This window comes from Astyanax mexicanus, chromosome 2 (assembly GCF_023375975.1).
Source record: "Astyanax mexicanus isolate ESR-SI-001 chromosome 2, AstMex3_surface, whole genome shotgun sequence".
NCBI classification, from domain to species: Eukaryota; Metazoa; Chordata; class Actinopteri; order Characiformes; family Acestrorhamphidae; genus Astyanax; species Astyanax mexicanus.
In genome coordinates, this window is record NC_064409.1 from 3,982,427 (window position 1) to 4,005,823 (window position 23,397).

Here is a 23,397-nt window from a genome sequence, read left to right on the forward strand (position 1 = left end):
GAGAAAAAGTGAAAACGTCCCACCTTTAAAAAAAAAAAAAAGAACCAAACAATTTGGTTATGTTGTGAGAGGAGCACTAGATGGTAATGGACTCCTCAATGTGGAGATCTGCGCAAGTGCAGTAGCCAGAGCAAGCTGATTTTTTTATTTATTTATTTTTTCTTTTTATTTCATTCATTTTTTGTGCATTATTGAACCAATTGCTACAAATTATGAACCTTTGAAACAAAAATGATCATTTTTTCCTATTTATATATTAAAGTCTGTTCTTGTTTGCCAATAAGGACTGTAATATTACACTGGTCATAACACTATACAGCACTGATCCTTCAGGACTGGATTTGATGATGATTCTGCAGGAAGTAGCTTATCTAGAACCCAGTTCAAGCTACTGGCTAAATCTAGTTTTGGTACAGATGCCTCAGATAGCATTACATCTAAAAAAAAACATTTTTCATTAAGGAGAAAAAAACCTGTCCATAAATATATTTTAAAAAAATTGCATTTCATTTTCTGAGTGCTATTTCGTTTTAACATATAGTCTTCCAGTCTAGTTTTCCAGATGCTAATGAAGGAGGAGGGATGTATGCTATGCATTAACACAAAGCTTATATGGTTAATTATTAATGAATACTTGAATTATTCAGAAGTCATTTTAGCAAAGGTTAGCTATATAGCAAGGGCACTTTTCTAGACACCATCAGTAGGGATGGGTAATATATTAAGATATTGAAATCATATGTTAGTAATAGCTGTTTTGATCGCCATATGACACATGTTTAGATTTAACAAATATATAAAAGTCTATAAGATGTCTGGAAAAAGACACCGAGAACTGTTTCCTACACCTTCAAAAGACTCTGTAAACTGCTACAAGAAGACGTCTGGCTGAGCCACATGGAAACAGCCTATAGAGATATATACGATTGCAATGTCCAAGATGCCCATCTCTACTGTACTAGTGGTAGTGGTTGTAAATTTCCAAGCTATTGTTAGCAGCTTTGGTTATCTGCACACACTTTGCATGCTGTTGTGTTCTATACCTGGCAACCTGGGCTGTAGAAATGGGACTGCGGAGAATGGCAGTGCCCAGATTTGGAGGCCACAACCAACACAGATTACCGTGACGTTAAACACAGTTCTAATAAGAAAATACTGGCTGAAGCTTTGCTGAAAAGTGCTGCCAGTTTCAAAAAACATAACATTGGAAACTGGTGAAAACTGGTAAAGGAAGAGTCACATCTGGCTGACCCACATGGAAACAGCAGCTTTAGCCTTTAGCTCAGATTAACATGATTAAGGACTGAGTCTTAGTTTCAACAGTGAAGAGAAGAATTCGAGTTAGTCTGACAGTTGAAGAAGAACTGCAGTAATAAAGTCATTGATAAGATGAGAAAATATAAAATCTGCTTTTCTGGGCCATACATATATAAAAAAAAATTATATAAATCTATGACTTTAAAGTGTACATTTAATGCATTTAGCAGACACTCCTATTGATTGAGCATAATTGAGCAGATATTCTAAGACATCCGTAGATGCATATCAAAATATACTTTATTAAATAAAGTATAAGACGAAGGGATGGTCAGACAAAGCAAGGTCAACACCAGTAAACAGCAGCAACATAGAGATAACATACCAGGGTTATGATAAGCAGTCCAAAGGTCAAAACACAGCAAGTAAATATCAGAGCGCATTAAAAATAAAGGTTGTTAATACAAAGCAAGGTTAAAATGATAAATGAGTAACACAGGCAATGGAAAAACGCGTTGTAAGAGGATAAACCATGTGGCTAGTACTCAGGTGATCTACTTCAGGAGCTGAGTGTGGGAGAGATTGGAGCGCTTTCAGGTTTCAGAGTGATTTATAATGTGCTTCGCTCTGTTCACTCAGGAAATATCCCTAGGCAAGGGATTCAGAAGTTAAGTTGGGGTTGGAGAGCTTAACCCAGCACTAACCTGTTTCAGTGTGAACTTCACTAATCTAGGCTCTCAATAGAAAATGCTGCAGCCAGCATTCTACACAATGAAGGTGTTCTCGTTTTCTTCCTTCTTTTCTTCTTTCTCTATCCGCCTCTCCAACCCTTTCTCTTTGTGTCTCGCTCTCTCTTTCTTTTCTGTCTCTATCTGTCTCTTTTTTTTTCCTCTCAGCTTACAAGGACAGCATAAGCCCATCCCTCCCTCCACTGACAGAAGCGTTATTGATCTCCTCCTGCCTCATCAATCACCTATAGATCCTTGTTCAATACTCGCAGCACTGTGTCAACAGCTCAGCCCCTCGTGCTCAAATAGAGACAGAGGGAGCTCGGTCAGCTGGACACCAGTGCATTTTAGCCCCCATAGATTTATGGATCTGGATTTATAAGATAAATGTGCTGGATATATCAGGCCTCCTTCTTCACAATGCATTAAACAAATGGCAGGGCAAGCTCAAGTTTGGTGATGAGTGACTATACCACCAGGTTCACACTACACGATTTTAGCCCAGTTTTTCAGTCGCTAACATTTTTTCGTTGATTGCCCTTCCAAAAAATCATCTTGGAGAGAAATCGGGGATAATACTGAACTACACTCGCCGAGCCGTCACTGACTGATCTCCAAACAATCGCAGACTCCTGGCAAATATTCAACATGTTTAACATCGGACTCAGTCGGCGACTGGGAGTCAGAAGCAGTAGCTACTCTACCTACAGCCAATGGGATCACAGAAACAGAGAACCAGGGGTCCAATACACAGGGTTCATATGGTCATAAAAAACCTGGAAAAAGTAATGGAATTTGAAAATGGCAATTTCCAAGCCTGGATTCAGGAAAAGTTTAGAAAAATTCATGGAAATTTGGTCTACAAATCTTTGTGTTTTTGCTTATCAGTGAAGAAAATCTATTTTGAGCTAACAAAAAAGTCAGTTCGGAGATAATTCACTAATTTAAGCATAAACAATGGAGCTCTCAGGATCTGGCACACTTTTTATTTTTAAAGATTGTGTGTCAACATTTTATCTGATTCATTTTAGACCCACTATAATCAATTTTGTAGTTTTAATTTTAGATTTTTGGCACATCTTCAAAAATGTTTTAAAAATCGTGTGGGCATGAAGGCGTGATAAAGTAAAAAAATCATGGATATTTTAATCATATATTGATTAAAACGTGTATAAACCCTAAAAACACATCATAGCTGTTTATGGAGCGTCTGACCACTTTCTGTCTCCCGTGTTAGACTCTAGAGAGAGCCTATGAGTGAGTGCAAATTATAAATAGAGGGTGAATGGAGCTAAAATCTAAAACTTAAAACAAAAAATAATAATGAGCTACTTATTCTGAGTATTTCTTTAATTTTAGAAAATAGAATAATGTATTTTACTGCCTGTATATTTCAGTTTATCTACAGAAAACAGGTTTTACACTGCATGTAAAGAAACTAGCATTACTGCTACTGTGAGCTGATCCTGGACATAGAGGTAGAGCATGGTTAAAAAGACTTATAACTGGAGTTTAAAAATATAAACAATTACGTCTCCTGTACTGAAACGTTTTTTATAGTTCTGTGTATAAGACATAAGTACATATTTCAGTATAAAACGTAAAACATATGATCAGACATCTATACACTCTGATTTTGCTCAGTTTCTTCATATGAACCCATTCATTTTAGACTCACTTTAAGTGCGTATTCTCCTCTGTAGAGATTCTCTGGCATGGCATCGATAGTTCTCATGTGTTTAGTTCTTCTGTGTTCTCGTGATAAAAGTGTTTTTTGGTGAGCAGCCAGTTAAATCACTGATTTCCCACAGTAAAAAAAAGGGTAATAAAAAGGGTGGAACCGTGTCGCTGATCAGTCGCGTAGTGTTAAAAACACAACGACTGACGACGCAAAAAGTCGTGTAGTGTAAGCCTTTTCTTCCTCTTTTCCTAGAGGTAGAAATGAATGTGTTGGAAAACGCATTGAACAGTTCATTGGAAAACTCAACACTCTCACACAATAAGGGCTTAGAGGGGGTTCTTAAGTTTCTCTCGGCAGGAGACGAGGAATTAGATAAGTGACTACGGAGAGAAACGTATGAGATATTGGACAAAAGAGCCTTATCTTGTTTCTGTAGAGGAACTGTGTAGCTGGCGGTAGAACTACCTTGTTCTTTTTATTTATTTAACTCTTCTTTTATTTATTTTTTTTATCTGCATCAGATTTAAGTAAGTCGGCAGCGCTCTTCTGCATCGCCCTGGAATCAGCAGGAGCTGTGGTTATTATTTCGTCTTCTCTCTTTTTTTCGTCTTGTTTGCCACTCTCTCTTCTCCTTCTTTTTCTTCTTCAGCCTCTCTCTCTTTCTTTAAGCTTTCTCACCTCTTTCTCCTTTACATTACATTACATTACATTTCATTTGGCAGACGCTTTTGTCCAAAGCGACTTACAATATTGAAGTGCAAAAGTAATAGGAATTAAGATAACCCATTTTTAGATAGGGCTTAAAGGAGGTCGAAGGGAAATAAAGGGATAGAGAAGTGAAGGAGGGGAAGAAGGAAATGGGGTTAGAAGTAGTTAGTGTGTTAGAGGTGTTAGGAGAGTAAGTGCTCTTTGAAGAGCTCAGTCTTCAGGAGTTTATTAAAGATAGTGAGAGATTCTCCTGATCTGGTTGTAGAAGGTAGTTAGTTAGAGGTGTTAGGAGAGTAAGTGTTCTTTGAAGAGCTCTGTCTTCAGGAGTTTATTAAAGATAGTGAGAGATTCTCCTGATCTGGTTGTAGAAGGTAGTTAGTTAGAGGTGTTAGGAGAGTAAGTGTTCTTTGAAGAGCTCAGTCTTCAGGAGTTTATTAAAGATAGTGAGAGATTCTCCTGATCTGGTTGTAGAAGGTAGTTAGTTAGAGGTGTTAGGAGAGTAAGTGTTCTTTGAAGAGCTCTGTCTTCAGGAGTTTATTAAAGATAGTGAGAGATTCTCCTGATCTGGTAGTGGAAGGTAGTTTGTTCCACCATTGGGGAACTCTGTATGAGAACAGTCTGCATTGCTTTGTGTGAGTGTTTGGCAAAGCGAGGCGACGTTCACTGGAGGAGCGCAGCGGCCGGGAGGTAGCGTAAGCCTTCAGGAGTAAATGCAGGTAGGAAGGAGCCTGTTCTGTCATCACCTTGTAGGCGATTGTAAGAGTTTTGAATTTGATGCGAGCATCAACTGGTAGCCAGTGGAGCTCAATGAGCAGCGGGGTGACATGTGCCCGTTTTGGTTGGTTGAAGACCAGACGTGCTGCTGCATTCTGGATCATTTGGAGTGGTTTTACTACGCAGGCCGGGAGGCCAGTTAGCAGGGCATTGCAGTAGTCAAGGCGTGAGATGACGACTGCTTGTACCAGGAGTTGGGTGGCCTGTTGCGTCAGAAACTGTCTAATTTTCCTAATGTTATAAAGCGCGAAGCGGCAGGATCGAGCAACTGAGGCCACATGGTGCCTCGGTTCTCCTACATTGTTCCATTAGCTCTGGGCTTTTGCTTCATAAAGTGGTGGAGAGAAATAAAAAAAAACAGGGAGAACTAGAGAATGGAAGGAAGAGTATGGAAGGAGAAAGGGAGCAGGGGGAGAGGACGAGAGAGCGAGAGAGGAGAAAATAAAAGGCTGATATATATTACATGTCTCTTTCAATTCAGTCTGCTCGTTTATCAGAAGGCTCTGTCTGACAGGCCATCACAGATCCGAGACAGCAACCTGGCACCCCAAGCCTCTGAATTGGCCCTGCTGCCCAAATTGCCTCTGAAACAATATCTATATATATTTATATATCAGATTTCCACGCGATACCTGCTGTAAAACTCACCAAAATCAAAATCAAATCTCATATTTAGTTGCATGTCCTCCTCAACCAAACTGAAGCTCAGTGATTACCAGTTCAGCAAAAAGCAGCCAGCTTATCCGTGTTTGAATGCTGTTATGCTGTTCTATACTTGACAACCCTGAGTGTGGAAATGGGACAGGGGGAATGGTGGTGCATGGGCTGATTTGGAGGCAACAGGTTTTGACATACAATTTTTTTTTTTTTTTTTTTTTTTGTGACGTCTCACACAGTTCAAATAAGAAAATACTGGCTGAAGCTGCTGACTAGAGCTGCCAGTGCTTAAACTCACCATGCTTCTATAATATCTATAATATACTGCTGAAAATATAATCCTAAATGGTCTTTTAATTTTTTAATTATCTCGTTCCCATGCCTTATTAAGTCATGGCCATGCATTGACTTATTATTTGTTTTTATATTAGATGTCACATAAGGGGGTTCATACACATCCACTCCTTCTCCTCTTTGTGTATAATTTGTTATTATTCGTTTTCTGTGCCAATCCCCAACTCCCAGCTCCACTCCATCCTTCTCTTTTTCACAATTGCTTCTCTCCTGCCCTGCGTGAGAGTATTGATGAGAATGGGTTGTGTCCTGTAGTAAAAGAAGAAGCGAAAGAAGAGGCGAAAGCGTAGATGCCCACTCTTTTCATGCCAGGAGGAACTGGCAATGAGGAGCTCATTAATTCTGCCTCAGACCGATCAATGCCCTTTGAATACCTTTTCACCGCGTCAGTCTGGCTGATGGTCATACAAAAAGGCTTCTAGTCCCGTTGCCTGCTGAACTATCAAGTACCCTCACTCAGCTCTTCAAAAGCCCCTCCAGCAGCTGTCCAAGAGCCCGCAGCACCTGCAAGCCTCCAGCAGCTGTGCCGCGGACATAAATTGGACGAAGGAGCGCAACAATGGCAACCCGCGCTCTCGAAGCCACAAAGACCGTGGCTGCTCTGCAGACGGAGTGGTCCGTATCCTGGCAACAATGGACGACAAAGTTGCAGTAACTTAATTTGGAATCCTGACTCTTGGAAACCGAATCTCGAAGTTGGACCGCGATGCACGTACAGCTGTGTGTCTTTGTTGCCTTCAAATAAGAGACATTATGACGGATGTTTGAATTAATTTCACTATTAATTTCCAGTAAAATGAGGCGATGAGGGAATGTTGTGTGTGTGTAGGAATGGCCTAGTGACTTGAACCAAAGCCCTTAAACCAGGGGTGTCCAAACTACGGCTCGTGGGCCATTTGCGGCCCGTTTCCTTTTTTGGAGCGGCCCGCAAGGTATTTTAGAAATAGAATGAAAGTTGGCCCGCTGTTTAGCAGGTTTTTATAATGTGAGATTCAAAGTTTGAACGCTAGGTGTCAGAAATGGGCCAAAGAGTTGGAGAGGGTGGGTATTTCTAGCGCAGAAAAACGGGGCAAAAGAGTCTAAAAGCGGAGAGTGTGTGCATTTTTAGCGCAGAAAATCGTGCCAAAGAGTCTAAAAGCTGAGAGGGTGCACATTTCTAGCGCAGAAAAACGGGCCAAAGAGTCTAGAAGCGGAGAGGGTGCGCATTTCTAGCGCAGAAAAATGGGCCAAAGAGTCTAAAAGTAGCCGTAATTGAGGAGTTTTATATTAAGAGACAATTTGAAAAATCTTAGTTTACACAACACTGTCAAAGATAAAGGTAGTCAAGTAAAATGCTGTGTAAATGAAATAATCAGGAAAAAAGTATTATTTAAAGTGGTATATTTCATTATTTGTTTTATTACAGAGTCTGTGGCCCGTTTCTTCAAATATATTTCTCCTTCTGGCCCCCAACAAAAAAAGTTTGGACACCCCTGCCTTAAACCCTAAGCTTCTTACTGTATTTTTCACATTATAAGGCGCATTTAAAATCCTTAAAATTTCCCAAAAATGGTCAGTGCACCACTGTTTGTGTGCAGTCGTGTTCTATACCTGGCAACCCAGGCTGAAGAAATGGGACTGTGCGAATGAGCAGGCTGTGGGCAGATTCGGAGGCCACAACCAACACAGATTACTGTGACGTAAAACACAGTTCAAATAAGAAAATACTGGCTGAAGCTCTGCTGACAAGAGCTGCCAGTTACATATATCTGTCTGGACTGGCTGTAGAAACTACTGACTGGGATTCCCTTAATCTTGTTTCAAATCATTTGAGTGTTATATTATCATGTGACCACTGGATGGTACAGGAAGCGTCTCTATATGAGCCCAAAGTGTCTCCAAATTAAGTATCATTGGATCCTTTGTGGTGTTTTTTTTGGTGAGAACTGACTCAATTGAAGCTTATTAAGAATAATTTCGTGTTTAGATCCTGCTTTCCTAATGCTTTCCTGAATAGAAAATGATCATTTGGATAAAAATTTAATCTTGGTGAAGCTTGTTGAAATCCTAAACTTCTGATTGGTAGTGTATGCACATCCTGTTCTCATCTCAAGAACCCTGATGATATTTTACAGGTCATGTTGTCTTGAAAATGTAGTACAACAGAGGGTTTTGTACATTTTGTTCAATTTTTTTTTTGCGGATGTGGTTTTCTTACAGATTGGCATTGAGTGAAACGCTCAGGAATGTTTCATTTCAGATCAGCGATCGCCCATTATCTGTCCCCCTCTGTAGAGTGGCACACGTTGCAGAAATAGGAGTTTGGGCTGTAAGACTTAATTATCAGAGTTTTCTCAAGACTGGAGAAATTGCTCTGAGTCTTATTCGGGCGTGTGCTCCTCTGTAATTCATGCACACACACGGACACAGTCGATTCATGCAAATATGTAATGTATGCTGGGATATTAATTCACAGTCTAATGCACACAGAATATTGCAGTGTTGGAGTTTTGCGACGGTGCATTTTTCAATACTTAAACACTGTTTTCCCACCCATAGCAGTAGGTCATTTAATCTTGCAGTGTGTCTACAAAACAAACACACACTGGTAATGTAAACAGCAGTAGAAACTCGGTGGCATGCTTATATGATGGGTAGCAAATTTGCACGTCTTCGTTGGAGTCCGGTTTCCTCCCACAGTCCAGAAAAACAGGGAGATCAGAGATCAGATAACATTGGATACTCTAAAATTGCCATGAGTGTGTATGTGTATGTATGAATGATTGAGTGGACTTTTTCATTTACATTATGTCAGTAATTCAGTTTAAAATGTGAAACTCATATATTATATAGATATATTACACAGTGGTCTATTATTGTTGATTATTATGAAGCTAACATCCAATGAAAACCAAAAAATCAGTATCTCAGAAAATTAGAATATTATAAAAGACCAATTGATACTTTTGTCAGTTTGGGCAGTGTGCCAAATCCTGCTGCTAATGAAATCTGCATCTCCATTAAAGTTTTCAGCAGAGGGAAGCATGAAGTGCTGTAAGATTTTGTGGGAAATCAAAACTGCACTGACTTTAGACTTGATAATAAAACACAGTGGATCAACACCAGCAGATGATGGACCTGTCTCTCCAAACCATCACTGATTGTGGAAAGTTTATTTGCACCTCGTATCCAGAGTTTTAGGGAGTTTCATCTCTCGTGCTGAATGAATGATTCTGAGTGAATAGTTGCTGTTTGCTGTTGTTTTTTTTATTCTATTCGGATAAAAGCACTCATACAGTGAGGAACAGCAGCAGGAGCTCCTCAGATAAAGTGCTGTTCTCATTTTTCTACTGTTGAGCTACTGTTACTCCAAAGTTTTGGCTTGTAATGCTAACTGGCTGTAGCTGTATCTGCTTCTTTGGTGGTGCTGTTCTACACAGCACTCCACTGTGCCTCTAGTGGTATGGCTGAACTGGTATACTGCCCAGCATTATAACATACTATTTTAGTTTTAAAAGTGCTCTAGCATGCATGTATTCGTGATTTTTCTTAATTTAAATGTGACTGTAGTTAAACATACTCAGATATAGTTGTAAATGTTTATTACCTTCCATGCTGCTGTTTTTGTTGCTGTTACTCTTTGTTACTCTCAGAATCTCTGTACTTAAGCATAGCATAGCTTAGTTTAGCTTACCATTGTGAGGATTATGTTGCTGGATTGCAAAGGGCTGGTTTCTGGTTTGGGGCTTCCTTATTTTTGGTTCTTCTCAGCTTATGCGACACTAGACCCTTATCTCGAACGTGGCAGACATCGTTTTCGCTGCCCCACGCGGTCATCACATGGCTGTCTAAAGTAGATCCAACCACCCGTTCTTGAAGGATCCTGTTCAAACATCTGGCAGTTTCTTTGGATCTCCAAGCATCTGTCAAACGCTGCTGATAAAGCTGATGCTCTAATGGAGAATAGGTTCAGCTGGAGCTGCAGAAGAAGGAAGCCTTCCCACAGTTCCTCCTGTTTAGCCTCCTCCCCCGGTCTGACGGCCTGATTGAGGGATTGTCTCCGCAGGTCACCGCTCTCCTCTCTTGGCGCCGTTTGCGGTCGCCAGCTTTGATTTGTGAAAACACAGTCTTACTCGTTCCGTGGCGTGCTGCAGAGCCAATATGGCCGCCGTGCCGTCGTGCCATAATGGCTGTCACAGCGGGGCTCCCCCCCGTTTCCTCTCTGGTCTTCGGGAGATAACGCATCCCCAGCGATAACTCGGCGAACTGCCGCTCTGCTCGCTTATTACAAAGAAGGAGAGATTTATTTTGTGAAAGCACAAGGTAGTTCCTTCAGCAGCTGTAATCAGTTTCTCTCTGTAGCGGGATTAGTTGTTGGGGTAATTATTTTATTAGTCTATGACACCCCCATTGTGCGAGAGATTAAGTATTTAGTAATTATTTATTTTCATCTACCTGTAAACAAGGAATAAAGGGAGTCTCCAGGCAACCTGTGTTTGAAAAGAAGACTGGAGTTTATCATGGTTGTTTTCTGACACTAAAAGATCTAATCTTCTGATTAGGGCTGGGCAATATGGGAAAAAAGTATATAGATAAAAAAAAGGTATTATATTCCATATGAGTCAATATCAACAGGGGTTGGACAATGAAACTGAAACACCTGGTTTTAGAGCACAATAATTGATTGTGGTGATGGACAGTTCTGGTGGAAACAGGAGAGTTGAGGTGCACATTGAATTCTGCGTGATTTGATCAGCCGTGGTTTTATGTTTTTTGGATACAATCCGGGTTAGCACCCGAACATCCCTTTCAGACAGCTTCCTCTTACAGCGTCCACAGTTAATCCTGTTGGATGTGGTTGGTCCTTCTTGGTGGTATGCTGACATTACCCTGGATACCGTGGCTCTTGATGCATCACAAAGACTTGCTGTCTTGGTCACAGATGCTCCAGCAAGACGTGCACCAACAATTTGTCCTCTTTCGAACTCTGGTACGTCACCCATAATGTTGTGTGCATTGCAATATTTTGAGTAAAACTGTATTTGTACAGTTATATTACTGTATGTTCTAATGTTCTTTTGTTAACATCTGACCAAATAAAATTTAAACTATTTTTTTTGATAACTTCCCTATTCTCATACTTGTAAGTAAAAAGAAACCTTTAAGTGTGACAAAGTAATTTGGTTTATATCGTGATGCATCAATATCGACTGGTATGGAAAACAATATCTTTTTTATCTATATTTTTTCTATTTCGCACAGCCCTAATCAGATTAGATTAGATCTTTTACTATCAGAAAACAAACATGATTATCTCAAGTCTTCTTTCAGTCACTTCTTTTTTTTCTCTTTATTTCTTGTTTAAGTGTTATCGTGCATCCTGCGATGTGACTATTGCTCATGCAGCACACATCGTGATGACGATGCTTAAACGATATATGGAGCAGCGCTAGGGTAGAGGCAGGTGGAGGTTTTGGCGTTTGGAGGGCTGAGAGAGGGCTGAGTGTGTGGGAGGCTCTTAGGGGACTGATGGAGGGCCTCTACATCAGTGTGTGTTGAATGTCGAAATCAAAATCAGTGTGTCCGAATTGCTCGTTAATCAAGAACAAAAGTAGGAGACCGAAATTGCTCAGTCTACTCCAGCCCCACTTGTGGGTTTGGTGTGTTTGCTGTGTTTTGTGTGTTTAAGCAGGAATAAAAGAGAGGTTTTGGGCGATTTGTTTGAGAGTGGGCTTTGTGTGTGTGTGTGTGTGTGTGTGTGTGTGTGTGTGTTTATAGGGTCAAAGTCACTGCCCTAGTAATCAATGTCTGAGCTGTTTTGCTCTTCGCCGGTGGAGAATCAGAAGCTTTCCTACTGATTAGAACCAGCGCTGATATTCAGCCGAGACCTTTTTCCAGGGCGCTCTGTATTCCACTGCCTCCCTTTCACTTCTGCCATGCCTGTTAGAATCAAACACATTGCTAACAGTCTCTTAAGCACCCAGGTTAACTGTGAAATCTGAGTTTCACTGTCTCCGCATACTAATAGCGCCTTGGCCATTGGTGTACACTTGAAGCTATTCTTTTCCTGAACCTGCCTCTAGCACAGTATCTAAGCTTATTAAAAACAAGCCCCTTCGCTTAATGGTTTATTGTGCAACAGTATGAAACTGCCGATGCTTATCAGTGCTACGCTGTTAGCTGTATTGACTGACTGTGTAGTGAATGAGACTTTTTTTATTGTGTCTTTTTAAGAATACGGGCTTAATCTGTTAACAAGCATTGGAACCACATAGTAGACCTTGCAATAAGATTGCTGTATAACTGTGCAAAAGCCATCATTGGCTGTTTTATCGCCGATTGAATAATCGCATAATCGGCTGAGTTAATAATCGCATCTTTCCTTCTTCTTCTTCTTACAAGAATTAATGCTAGATTGGCAAAATTTAATTATATTTTTATTAGTTGTCGCTTACAGAATAAATAGTGGTATTATAACATTATTCAGTGATTAATCATGATTAAATTATAAAACTAATTAAGAGAGTTAAAAATATTTAATTTGCTTAATTACATCAAAAGTCTGTGATTAATCACGAATAATCGCATCTTTCCTTCTTCTTCTTCTTTCAACAATTAATGCTAGATTGGCAAAATTGAACTATATTTTTATTAGTGTTCACTTACAGAATAAATAGTATTATCATAGCAATATATTTAGAGATTAATCATGATTAAGTTATAAAATTAATTGTGAACGTTAATGGATGAAATGATCACCAGCACCATATTCAACGTTCTACAACTAAAAAACAAGAAACGTGCCAGCATGGGTTTAAGAAGAGAAAGAGAGAGATTTAAAAGGTATATTAGCATAAATGAAAAAAGTAAACTACCTTCTAAACTCAGATAAAAATAATTTTATTGGCTTAATCGCAACAAAAGTCTGTGATTAATCACGAATAATCGCATCTTTCCTTCTTCTGTCAACAATTAATGCTAGATTGTATGAATTGTATTTTTATTACTGATCGCTTACAGAATAAATAGTATTATCATGTTTACATATTCACAATATTCAGTGATTAATCATGATTAAATTATAAAAATATTTAAGAACATCAATGGATGAAATGAACACTAGCTCCATATTCAACTTTCTACAACTTTTGAAAAGAAACATGCCAGTGTGTGTTTAAGAGCACGCCTGGGTATAAGAAGAGAGAGAGAGAGATTTAAAAGGTATATTAGCATAAATAAAAAAGTAAACTACCTTTTAAACGTTGATAGCATAATTAATTGTCATTTAAAACTATTTTAAGATTAATTACAGGCGTCCACGCATTTACTTTGACAACACTAGCTTAATGATAATTATTTATACTGACTTGCATCGTTATTGACATAAAGGGAATTTTATGCTTTAAACATAACCCCTAACAATGAAATGTTAAAATACACAGTTTTATATTTTAGATTTCTTTTTAAACCATTTACTCTTTAAATTATAGTGTAGAAGCTAAAATACTCCTGTTATTCCTGTTCGATAGCCATTTAATAGTTCATTAAAAACACTGAGAGCACTGAATAGCTATAGCTAAAGCTAAATAAATATAAACTAATAGGTAACTGTCAATTTTAAAATTAGTGTATGAGGTCTCATTTAAACGAATTGTTTAAAAAAGTAAAAGAGTAATCTTGATTATATAGGTTTGTATTCAGTGACTGTTATAACTATAGTGCTTTAATAGTTAGTAGATAAAATGATGTTACCTTTAATAGGCAAGTCAACCAGACGAAAACCAATCTGACAAAAAAAGAAAAACACTGAATGATTTCTAAGTATACTTTCTAGGAAACTGTCTAATAACCTGTCTAGCAATTTCACTTCTTAATGTGACTCTTAAAGGGTTGAGAATAAAGGCTTACTCCATTCACTGATGGCTACAGACACCAGACACTGGATTTAATTGCTAAACAGGCCATTGTTGGTGTTTTAAACCTCATTTTAATCTTCTTAAATGCAACAGTCCTTCCAAATTGCCACATTTTAGAAGGCAATACAAATCCAGCATTAAACCTCCTTCTGTCTGTTCCCTGGGATTGAATCGGCATCCGTGACCTCATGAAGATTTTCAGCGCCGCTGCTGATGACTCTGCTCCGCCTCTAGGAACCTCAAGGAAGTCCCTTTTTACCACACACTGAAATCACCCAAACTCTTCACACTTTGCTGCTCTCAATATCCCCCTCCATAAACTTTTAATGGAGTTTAAATGGTACAGTAGGGTGAGGTGAACACAAAAAATACCATTACCTTTTTTTTTTTATACTGTATAAAGTTGTTAGTGAGAGTAAGTGTGCCCGTTTTGAAATGTACCGTATTTTTTGGACTATAAGGCGCACTGGATTATTAAGGTGCATTATTTTAAAAGTCAAACGAGTGCTGGATGTTAATCTACACAGATTTCTCTCCTGAAAACTGTTCATTTGGGTGAGTAAAGTGCTTCTCTGAACAGTGAAAGAGCTAACTAGTGCTTAGCGCAGTTAGCAGGTAATACTAATGCTGCTCCAGCAGTGCTAGCCGGGGTTAGCAGCAAGCTACAGGCCGATAATGCTCACATCTAGAGCTGGGCGATTAATCGATTTTATCGGTTAATTCGAATTTACTGTTAAGGACGATGTGTTTTTATGAAAATCGATTTTCTCTGAGTTTTAATTTTCACCACCGACGCTCCCCTGAGCTTAGCCCCGCCCCTCCCTCCCGCGCGCAGCCCCGCCCCTCTCTCCCGCGCGCAGCACTTATAAAAGCTCTTATAATAACATTTTACAAAATGGCAAAAACTGATTTATGTAATTTCCGTAAAAATAAAGTTATTTTGAGACGTGACTGCCTATTTAAAAAGCAACAGAAGTTTATTTGTATAATTTCAAACTTATTTAGAGTGTTTTTTACTCACTTTTTTCTCTCTCACAATGTTAATCCTTTACAGCTTCAAAAACATGTATTATACAAATTAGGTGATGACGTCATTTAGCGACTTCTAACGACTTTTAGGAGATTTTAGTAGGAGGAAAAAATCTATTTAAATCGAAAATCAGATTATTTTATTTATTTATTTTTTTAATCAAAGATTTTTTTGGGGGCCATATCGCCCAGCTCTACTCACATCTGAACAGAAAAAGAGCTAGGCTTTAGCACTGTTAGCGGGTAATGCTAATGCTGCTCCAGTCTCAAATCTTAGTGCTGCAGAACTAAACTATAGAATTAAACTATAACGCTGTACTTCAGCAGAGTGTTTTTACTGCTTCTTACAAGCTGACTGGTAAAATTAATACATAAAATACACCAAATAAAAAAAAAAAAGGATTTTAAGTGCACCTTAAATACAAGCGCAGTCTGAAATGATGTGAATACTTTTTGAGCTTACCTTTTATTTCTGTAAGATGACAATTTTTGTGTTTCATTCCATCTCAATCTCTCTTTCTCTCTCTTCCAGAGTGCCCAGTTCTACAAGGTCACCAATGAGAACTATCACAAAGCAGCGGATGAAGTGAATGCTAAATTCAAGTAAGTCCAAAATGCTGTATTAACATGGGATATGATGCCACTAGAACTCTTAAGATTGCATGAATGAGGGCAGTGCTGGTTTAAGTATACTAGCGTGCATCACCCTATTATCAGCCAATTGTTTCACTGTTTTAACTGCTACTTAGCTGAATATCTCCCATCTCTGGTGATGCCACAAAACAAGGAGGGTGAAGACTAGCACATACCTCCTCTGATACATGTGTCAAGTCAGGCTCCGCCTCTTTTTTTCCGCTGTAGCATTGCCGAGTAGCATCACAGCATGGAGGAAAGCGCAGCGACTCGGTTCTGATACATCAGCTCACAGATGCAGCCTTGTGCTGATCCACATCACCCTAGGAGTGATGAGGGGAAAGAGAGAGCGCCATCTACTGTACCCTGTACCCACCCAGAGAGAGAATAGCTAATTGTGCTCTCTCAGGGCTCTGGAAACTGATGGCAAGCTGCATGACCGGGATCCGAACGAGCAATCTCCATCATAGTAGCAGTGCTTTAGACCACTTGAAATGCAACAATAGCAACTCTTAACATAATATTGCTGGCTGATAATGTTTGTAATAATGCGTACGATTGTGCCTATGGGATCCAGCATCTCTTAGTGCTGTACATTGATCTCACCTTTGTCCTGTGTGGGCATCCGTACATATCCGTTATAACATGGTGGCACCCTTTTTCCATTCTATTCAGGCAACCTAAGAGGTAAAATCTACATTGTGTGAGAACAATTATGTCTTTTTGTATTTGTTTTGGTTACAATTTAGAAAAAGGCGTTAAAATTCATTGAAAAAGTTATTGCATCCCATCAGTATAAAAAACTTTAAAGCGATACCTAGCCTCCATGTGTCTCATGCATGATTCATGTTATTTGACCAAAGGTAATTGCTTTATTTTGAGAAAAGTAATGAATGCATTAATATGTTGCAACAGAATACTAAATATGTGTAGTCCATGTAATTTAGTTCCGGTTCACATTGCATCATTTAATGGCTTAATTTTAATATTTAATAATTCAAACACCATCTGTGGCCTGTGCCGGTCGGTTTAAGTGTCTAATGGTCGGCTCAGGGAACCTGTTGCGAGCACTCAAGCCTCCTCAAGCCACTTCCTGCCTAAAGATGAAGTAATTCCTCATGCAGTTTGACAAATACACTCCTGCCACTCAAGAATGTTTGAGTTTATGATCCTGTGCCCTCTACTTCTTCTTCTTCTCTTTCTTCACGTCTTTGCCGGATCCCTCAGCCTCATTAGCTACGTTGAAGACTGTATGATCCAACCATTAGGCTTCAGCGTAACTAAAGAAAATATAGTAGTTTGAGTCCATTTTGACTCTGCGTATCTTAATGTGGCCTATTAGCCACCCGTAGTAATGGTGGATGGTTGGATGGGAAGGGAGGGTAGACTGTTCCAGTACTAGCCTGGGCTCGCAAATCGCATTAGCCTGTCATTAGCCCGCCTCACTCAGTGCTAACATGGGGATCATCGTCTCTGCAGAAATGCCTGAAATTGATTAGTGGAGTCCGGTGGGGCTGGGTAGAGGGTAGGAGGGGCTCAATTGCATTAAGAAATGCATTAAACCAACATTATTAGCATGACATCGCTCCCCCCTCACTGGGCGTTGGGGTGGGAGGGGGTGTCATGTGACCAGTGTGTCTACTTTGAGTGCTGTGATTGGCTGATTGCATTAGAGGGGTGCATTAGCAGCGCTGGGATTGGATTACTGGGCAGCGGTAGGAGGATATGTGTAAGGGTTTTTTCGTTTTCTTAATGAAATGTCTTCAGGGTCTGGTGTTACTGTTGGAGCCGGACAGGCACGAACTATACCGCCTGCAGGAGCATAATTAGGTTTGTGTGTGTGTGCGAGAGAGAAAAAGAGAGAGAGAAAGCGCGAGTGGGAGAGAGAAAGAGATAGAGACGAGGGATATTTGGGTTGTACATTATACAGACTACAAAAATATATCTATATTGGCCGTCCCAGTGGATGGGGAGGCTCTATTGGAGCTCTATAAAGAGGAGGGTGGGAGATAAGATGCTATCTGGGGTTCGGTTAAACAATAATACAGGATATTTTGCCAGAGCCTTTTGATTTCCTGAAAGTCGAAACCACTCTCCAGATAAATATGGAAACCGAAATCTGCATAATTGATAGAATTAACTTTCTAGATAGAGTTTGATGTGATAATCTGCCTCTTAAAGTCGAGAATAGCTGTCTGATGAACAGCTTCATTTTCTCCGTAGCGCAGTGGCTTTGTGGCTTTGATGTAGAGCTGAGACAGTACTGACTGGTTGAGTTGGTGTTTACAGGAATGGCCCTGTTAAGTTCCTTTGTTAAAGTGATATTGTGCTAAAACTGTGGTTTATGTGTTTTTTGTATGTTCTAAGCAAGACAGAGATGCAAGTTCAGCTTAAAAAAATAAAAATGTATTTGCTGAATAGGGGCGTGGGAACATACAATTCCATGTCCTGTTTTTGAAATGTAATGCAGTTTCATTGTTTTAAAAAATGAGGTCGTAATCCCACTAGTGCAGGTTGGAGAGCCAGTGGGCGTAAGCAAAGAGCAGAGGATCAGTTTGGAGATCAGTCATTTTTGACTGAAGCCAATTAAACAAGTGCTTTTTCAGATCCTCCACCCAGCCCACCCATTTTTTTTATTTTAAAAGCAAGAAAAAGTCACCAAAAACCGAAATAATTTAGTAAACATGCCCAAAAACCTATTGAATTAGAATAATTAACTATAGTTCCTTTATTACTGTCCTCTCAGACAGTGATAATTTACTATAGATTGTCTAAATAAACACATTTTTTGCCATTAAAAAAAAATGTGAGAATTTTATTGTTTCCTACTGCAAATGAATAAATGTACTACCTTAAGCATTACAGAAAAAAAATCAGTTTTGGAGCATTTCATATGCACTAAAATAAGGAAAGAAATGTATCCTTAATATTCTGCTCTCCTTGAGATTAAATTCCTGTAAAGTTTGGGCATCTCTAGTCAAACATATTTACTGTTACTATAAATATGTGAATAAGTTATGCATATATATAAGTTAAAGATGGTACTTTCTTCTAAACATTATGAGCTCTCTCTTTGTTGTATTATTTAAGTTTTGTCCTATTTTACAGCGAAAAAACGGAAAGTAGTCTCATAAATACCCCAAGAGCTTTGAGTTCTCTTGAGTTTCTGTAACTTTTACCAAGGTCTTGGACTTTAATTAGGTTGTCAAAGCTATGGCTTGTCCAGAAGCATCGTTAGGACAGGCCAGTTTATGTAAATTTCAGAGCTTTTTAAATATTCTGACTCCTTATTTTTCAGCTCAATATGCTGAGAGGTGGTCAAGATTATATGATCCATATTTCATGAGTTCCTGTGCGTGGCTCACACAGTCACAGGAAGCTGATGATGTTTAACCGCTAGATATAGGAAACCTTTTCCTCACTCACTCCTGCAGTAACCCATTAAAGCTAATGTTGCTGCTAGACAATGTTGTTATTCTGAAGTGGAGTAAAGACTTTTAACGCCACTAACTGGATACCCCTCGCAAGAGTACATGATTTAGCCTAGTACACAGACCAATCTGCCAAGTAGATCCATCAAATACAGTGTATTGTATGTAGTGACTTAATCTTTAAAGACCCAGACATTCACCAAAACATTACAAAAATCCTATATACTGGTGCATTACACCCAGGACAAGTGTGGAAAGCTGTGCACATCAGTCCAGCACAGTTTTGCAGTGCAGATATTTCCAGTTACAGTTGAATTCACGCTTTTAATCCCAGAAAAACAAAGACTCTTATTTACCTTTTAAAAAGCCATTTAAATGCCTGATTAAAGGGCCGGTTACTGTAGTTTGGCTGTTTTCCTCAAGTTTTGAGAGCTCAGTGCTGACTCAGCTCTTGATCGGTCTGGACGCGAGACAGCACGCGGGTGGGGGCGGGGCTTGTGAGGTCATGGGCCCCGCATTGTTTAATATGACGATATACAGGGGTTGGACAATGAAACTGAAACACCTGTTATTTTAGTGTGGGAGGATTCATGGCTAAATTGGAGCAGCCTGGTGGTCAATCTTCATTAATTGCACATTATTGCACCAGTAAGAGCGTGGAGAGTGTGAAGGTTCAATTAGCAGCAGGGTAAGAGCACAGTTTTTCTCTAAATATTGCAATGGACACTTTAACATTATGGGTGACATACCAGAGTTCAAAAGAGGACAAATTGTTGGTGCACGTCTTGCTGGAGCATCTGTGACCAAGACAGCAAGTCTTTGTGATGCATCAAGAGCCACGGTATCCAGGGTAATTTCAGCATACCACCAAGAAGAACCAACCACATCCAACAGGATTAACTGTGGACGCTGTAAGAGGAAGCTGTCTGAAAGGGATGTTCGGGTGCTAAACCAGATTGTATCCAAAAAACATAAAACCACGGCTGATCAAATCACGGCAGAATTCAATGTTCACCTCAACTCTCCTGTTTCCACCAGAACTGTCCGTCACCACAATAAATTACTGTGCTCTAAAACCAGGTGTTTCAGTTTCATTGTCCTACTATATATCAAGTTTCCGTAAACACACACAATAAAACACACGTCACAGTGAACACATTGCATTGCATTGCAAAATCCGACACGTTTCATCTTCATTCCAAGCAAGTTCTCGCACGAACACTAGTGAACACAGGTCTACGTGTTGGACAGTGATGGACAGCGATTCTCCGTGCTTTTGAACAAGGTGTTGTTTTTTCAGAGGCACTTGTGTGTATTAACCTTTAACCTGCGCGCTTCACGCTGCACTCTCCGAGCACGAGCGCCGCCGGGATTTGTGCCATGCGTCTCTGGAGGTGTGCCATACATTTGCACTCTGCAGACACGCGGACGTGACACCTCTTAATTCACAAAGCTGTGCTCCACTGACCTCCTCCCTGTTCCCCCTCTCTCTTCACCACTCCTCTCTACTCTTTTTCACAATTTCACACTTTCACTGCTTTCGTTTGTGCCAGCCGGACTGACAGTTCAATTTGTTCGACTTACTGTATCAGAGAGAAATTGCTCAAAGTGCTCAAACTTTACGCTTCAGTGTTTTATGTTTTTTTTTTTTTTTAAGCAGTGCCTCTGTGTTTATCTTGTGGCCTCTCTTTCTGGTACTCAAAGATCTGTTCTCATCTCAAAGCTCACCCTTCATTCATAACAGGCACAGAATTATTAGTTGTCCTGTGCAGTGTGGGCATACATGTCATTGGTCGTGGCTTCAGCCCATGAATGATGTTCTTTCAGTGTGTATAATCTGTATCCTCCACAAGACAAGTTAGTTTTACACATTCTACAAATATGCATCAAATATGAGTCTTGAGTTGGGTAGAAAATATCCAAATCACTGATTTATCAGTGTTCTATAACGTTATGTTGTTACTCCGCAAGTTCGCTATAGACTATAAGCCCATGTTTGACTGCTTATTAAAGCACTAATGAGTGGGTTGGGTTATTGACCTTAAATTGGCTTTATATATTAAAAGATTAGGTCTATGTAGTTTGTAATAGGGTTTTCCTCTAAATGGACAGATTTCAAACAGACATTTTATTATTGATGTATGATAATCGTTTTTTATATTGCATTTTTAACTTCTGTCAGTATTTTTGCAAATGTTTTGGTTCACATCCCAGTTCAGTTATTGTTGTATTGTATTTAAACCTGGCCAAACGAATCACACTAGAGGTAAAAGTTGATTCTGATTCTGGTTAACCCTGGTTTAACCTTATTTAGCAAAAATACTGCATTTAAAACACTGCAAATACTGCATTTTGTCCTGTTTCTACATATATAATATGTTTGCGTTGAAGACGTTATTGGCTAATATAGTCAGTTGTCACGTTTACCAGATGGATGATCATTTTTACAATTGTATATCTTTCTGTATTTTTGAGAGAGCAAACTGCTTCAGTATTTGTTTGTAGAAGGACAAAGACCATATTTTATTGAGGGTCTCAAAAAACATCCCAGTACAATTACTGTAGTGTATTCACACCTGGCCAAACAAATCAAACCTGAGTTTCTGATTAAATACTGCATTTAAAATACTGTAAATACTGCATTTTGTCCTTTTACTACAGTCTACGATATGTTATTGTTAAAGACCTCAATGGCTAATATAGAGCTCTGGAAAAAAAAATAAGAGAGCATGATTTTCTTTGATTTTGCCAAATTGAAAACCTCATCAAAGCCATCAAACCAAACTAAACTGTTTGAATTTTTGAACCAGGAGTAAAGCAGCATAAAGTTATCCAAAAGCAGTGTGTAAGACTGGTGGAGGAGAACATGATGCCAAGATGCATGAAAACTTGATTTCTGAACTCTTAAAACTTGAATCTGCTTCTTTTTTATTGTTATTTCTTATTTTCTGCAAATAAATAAATGCTCTAAATGACAATATTTTTATTTGGAATTTGGGAGAAATGTTGTGCGTAGTTTATAAAATAAAACAAAAATGTTTTCGGTCGTAGGGGTGTGATAATATCGCCAACATTTTTGAATATCGTGAACGATATTATACCCTAAAAATATGGTGCCATAATCACCCACCCCTGATTATCACATCAGGGTACTACCTTTTTTCTTTTTTTTTTTTTACTGTTTTTAGCAAAAGGAAAATTCACACTGTTCTCATTTCCCATTATATATCTACTAGAGACAAGATTATATCTGTGCAGTATCATTTATTTTACTTTAATCCTGGATATATGGAGATATTTGGAGTTCATTATTACTATTATTATTAGTATCATGACATTCTGGATCATTGACTTCTGTTACAAATCTGATAAAATTCTTGTATTTTTTTAATAATAAACTCCTGAAGACAGAGCTCTTCAAAGAGCTCTTACTCTCCTAACACCTCTAACACACTAACTACTTCTAACCCCATTTCCTTCTTCCCCTCCTTCACTTCTCTATCCCTTTATTCCCCTTTGACCTCCTTTAAGCCCTGTCTAAAAATGGGTTATCTTAATTCCTATTACTTTTGTACTTCATTATTGTAAGTCGCTTTGGACAAAAGCGTCTGCCAAATGTAATGTAATGTAATGTAATGTAATGTAATATCTCAGGTAGAGGTGTAACATAAATCGTGTGCAATAATAAAATAAAATGTATTATTTCGGTCATCATGTTTACCGTGGTTAGTGTGAATTGGGTGTAAGAGTCAGTACAGTCGTGATATCCATCCATATCCACAGTATATTAAAGAACTGTGGGGAGAAGTCAGGCCTCTGTGGAAAAGCCCTGCAGAACAGCAGGGGAGCTGTATTGTGCTTCAGTGGGAAAAACCTTTTTTTTGTAATTTTAAGCCCATGTTTGACTGCTTATTGAAGCACAGCTTGACCCGCTCTCAAAGAAGCCAATTACAGCTATTACTGGGAAATGTAGTCGAGCGCGTTCCGGCCGTGTTGTGAGTGTAGCGCGAGTGTAGCGCGAGTGGCCGATGTTTTGAGTAGAGGTCAGAGAAGGTCGAAGTGAATGGCCCCTGTGTTTGGATTCCTGACTCTCGCCACGGTGAACGAGCCGGGCGTTTACACACACACACAACTCACATTTATAAAATAGACTCTCTTTCACACACACACACACACACTCACACACACACACACACACACTCCCTCACTTTAGAGTCGTGACTAGAGGAACCACAGGTTATCATACTCTC

At 39.1% G+C, this 23,397-nt stretch overlaps 1 protein-coding gene across 5 annotated transcripts in view; it reads left to right on the forward strand.

The window, feature by feature from the left end:
• chchd3a (coiled-coil-helix-coiled-coil-helix domain containing 3a) overlaps nucleotides 1-23,397 on the forward strand; it is a 116,267-nt gene that overhangs the window by 76,521 nt on the left and 16,349 nt on the right. For all 5 annotated transcript variants that reach the window (XM_049475008.1, XM_049475009.1, XM_049475010.1 and 2 more), the window contains one exon: nucleotides 15,616-15,686. In XM_049475008.1, coding sequence (XP_049330965.1) covers nucleotides 15,616-15,686 — 71 coding nt within the window. The remainder of the gene's footprint in view (nucleotides 1-15,615; nucleotides 15,687-23,397) is intronic.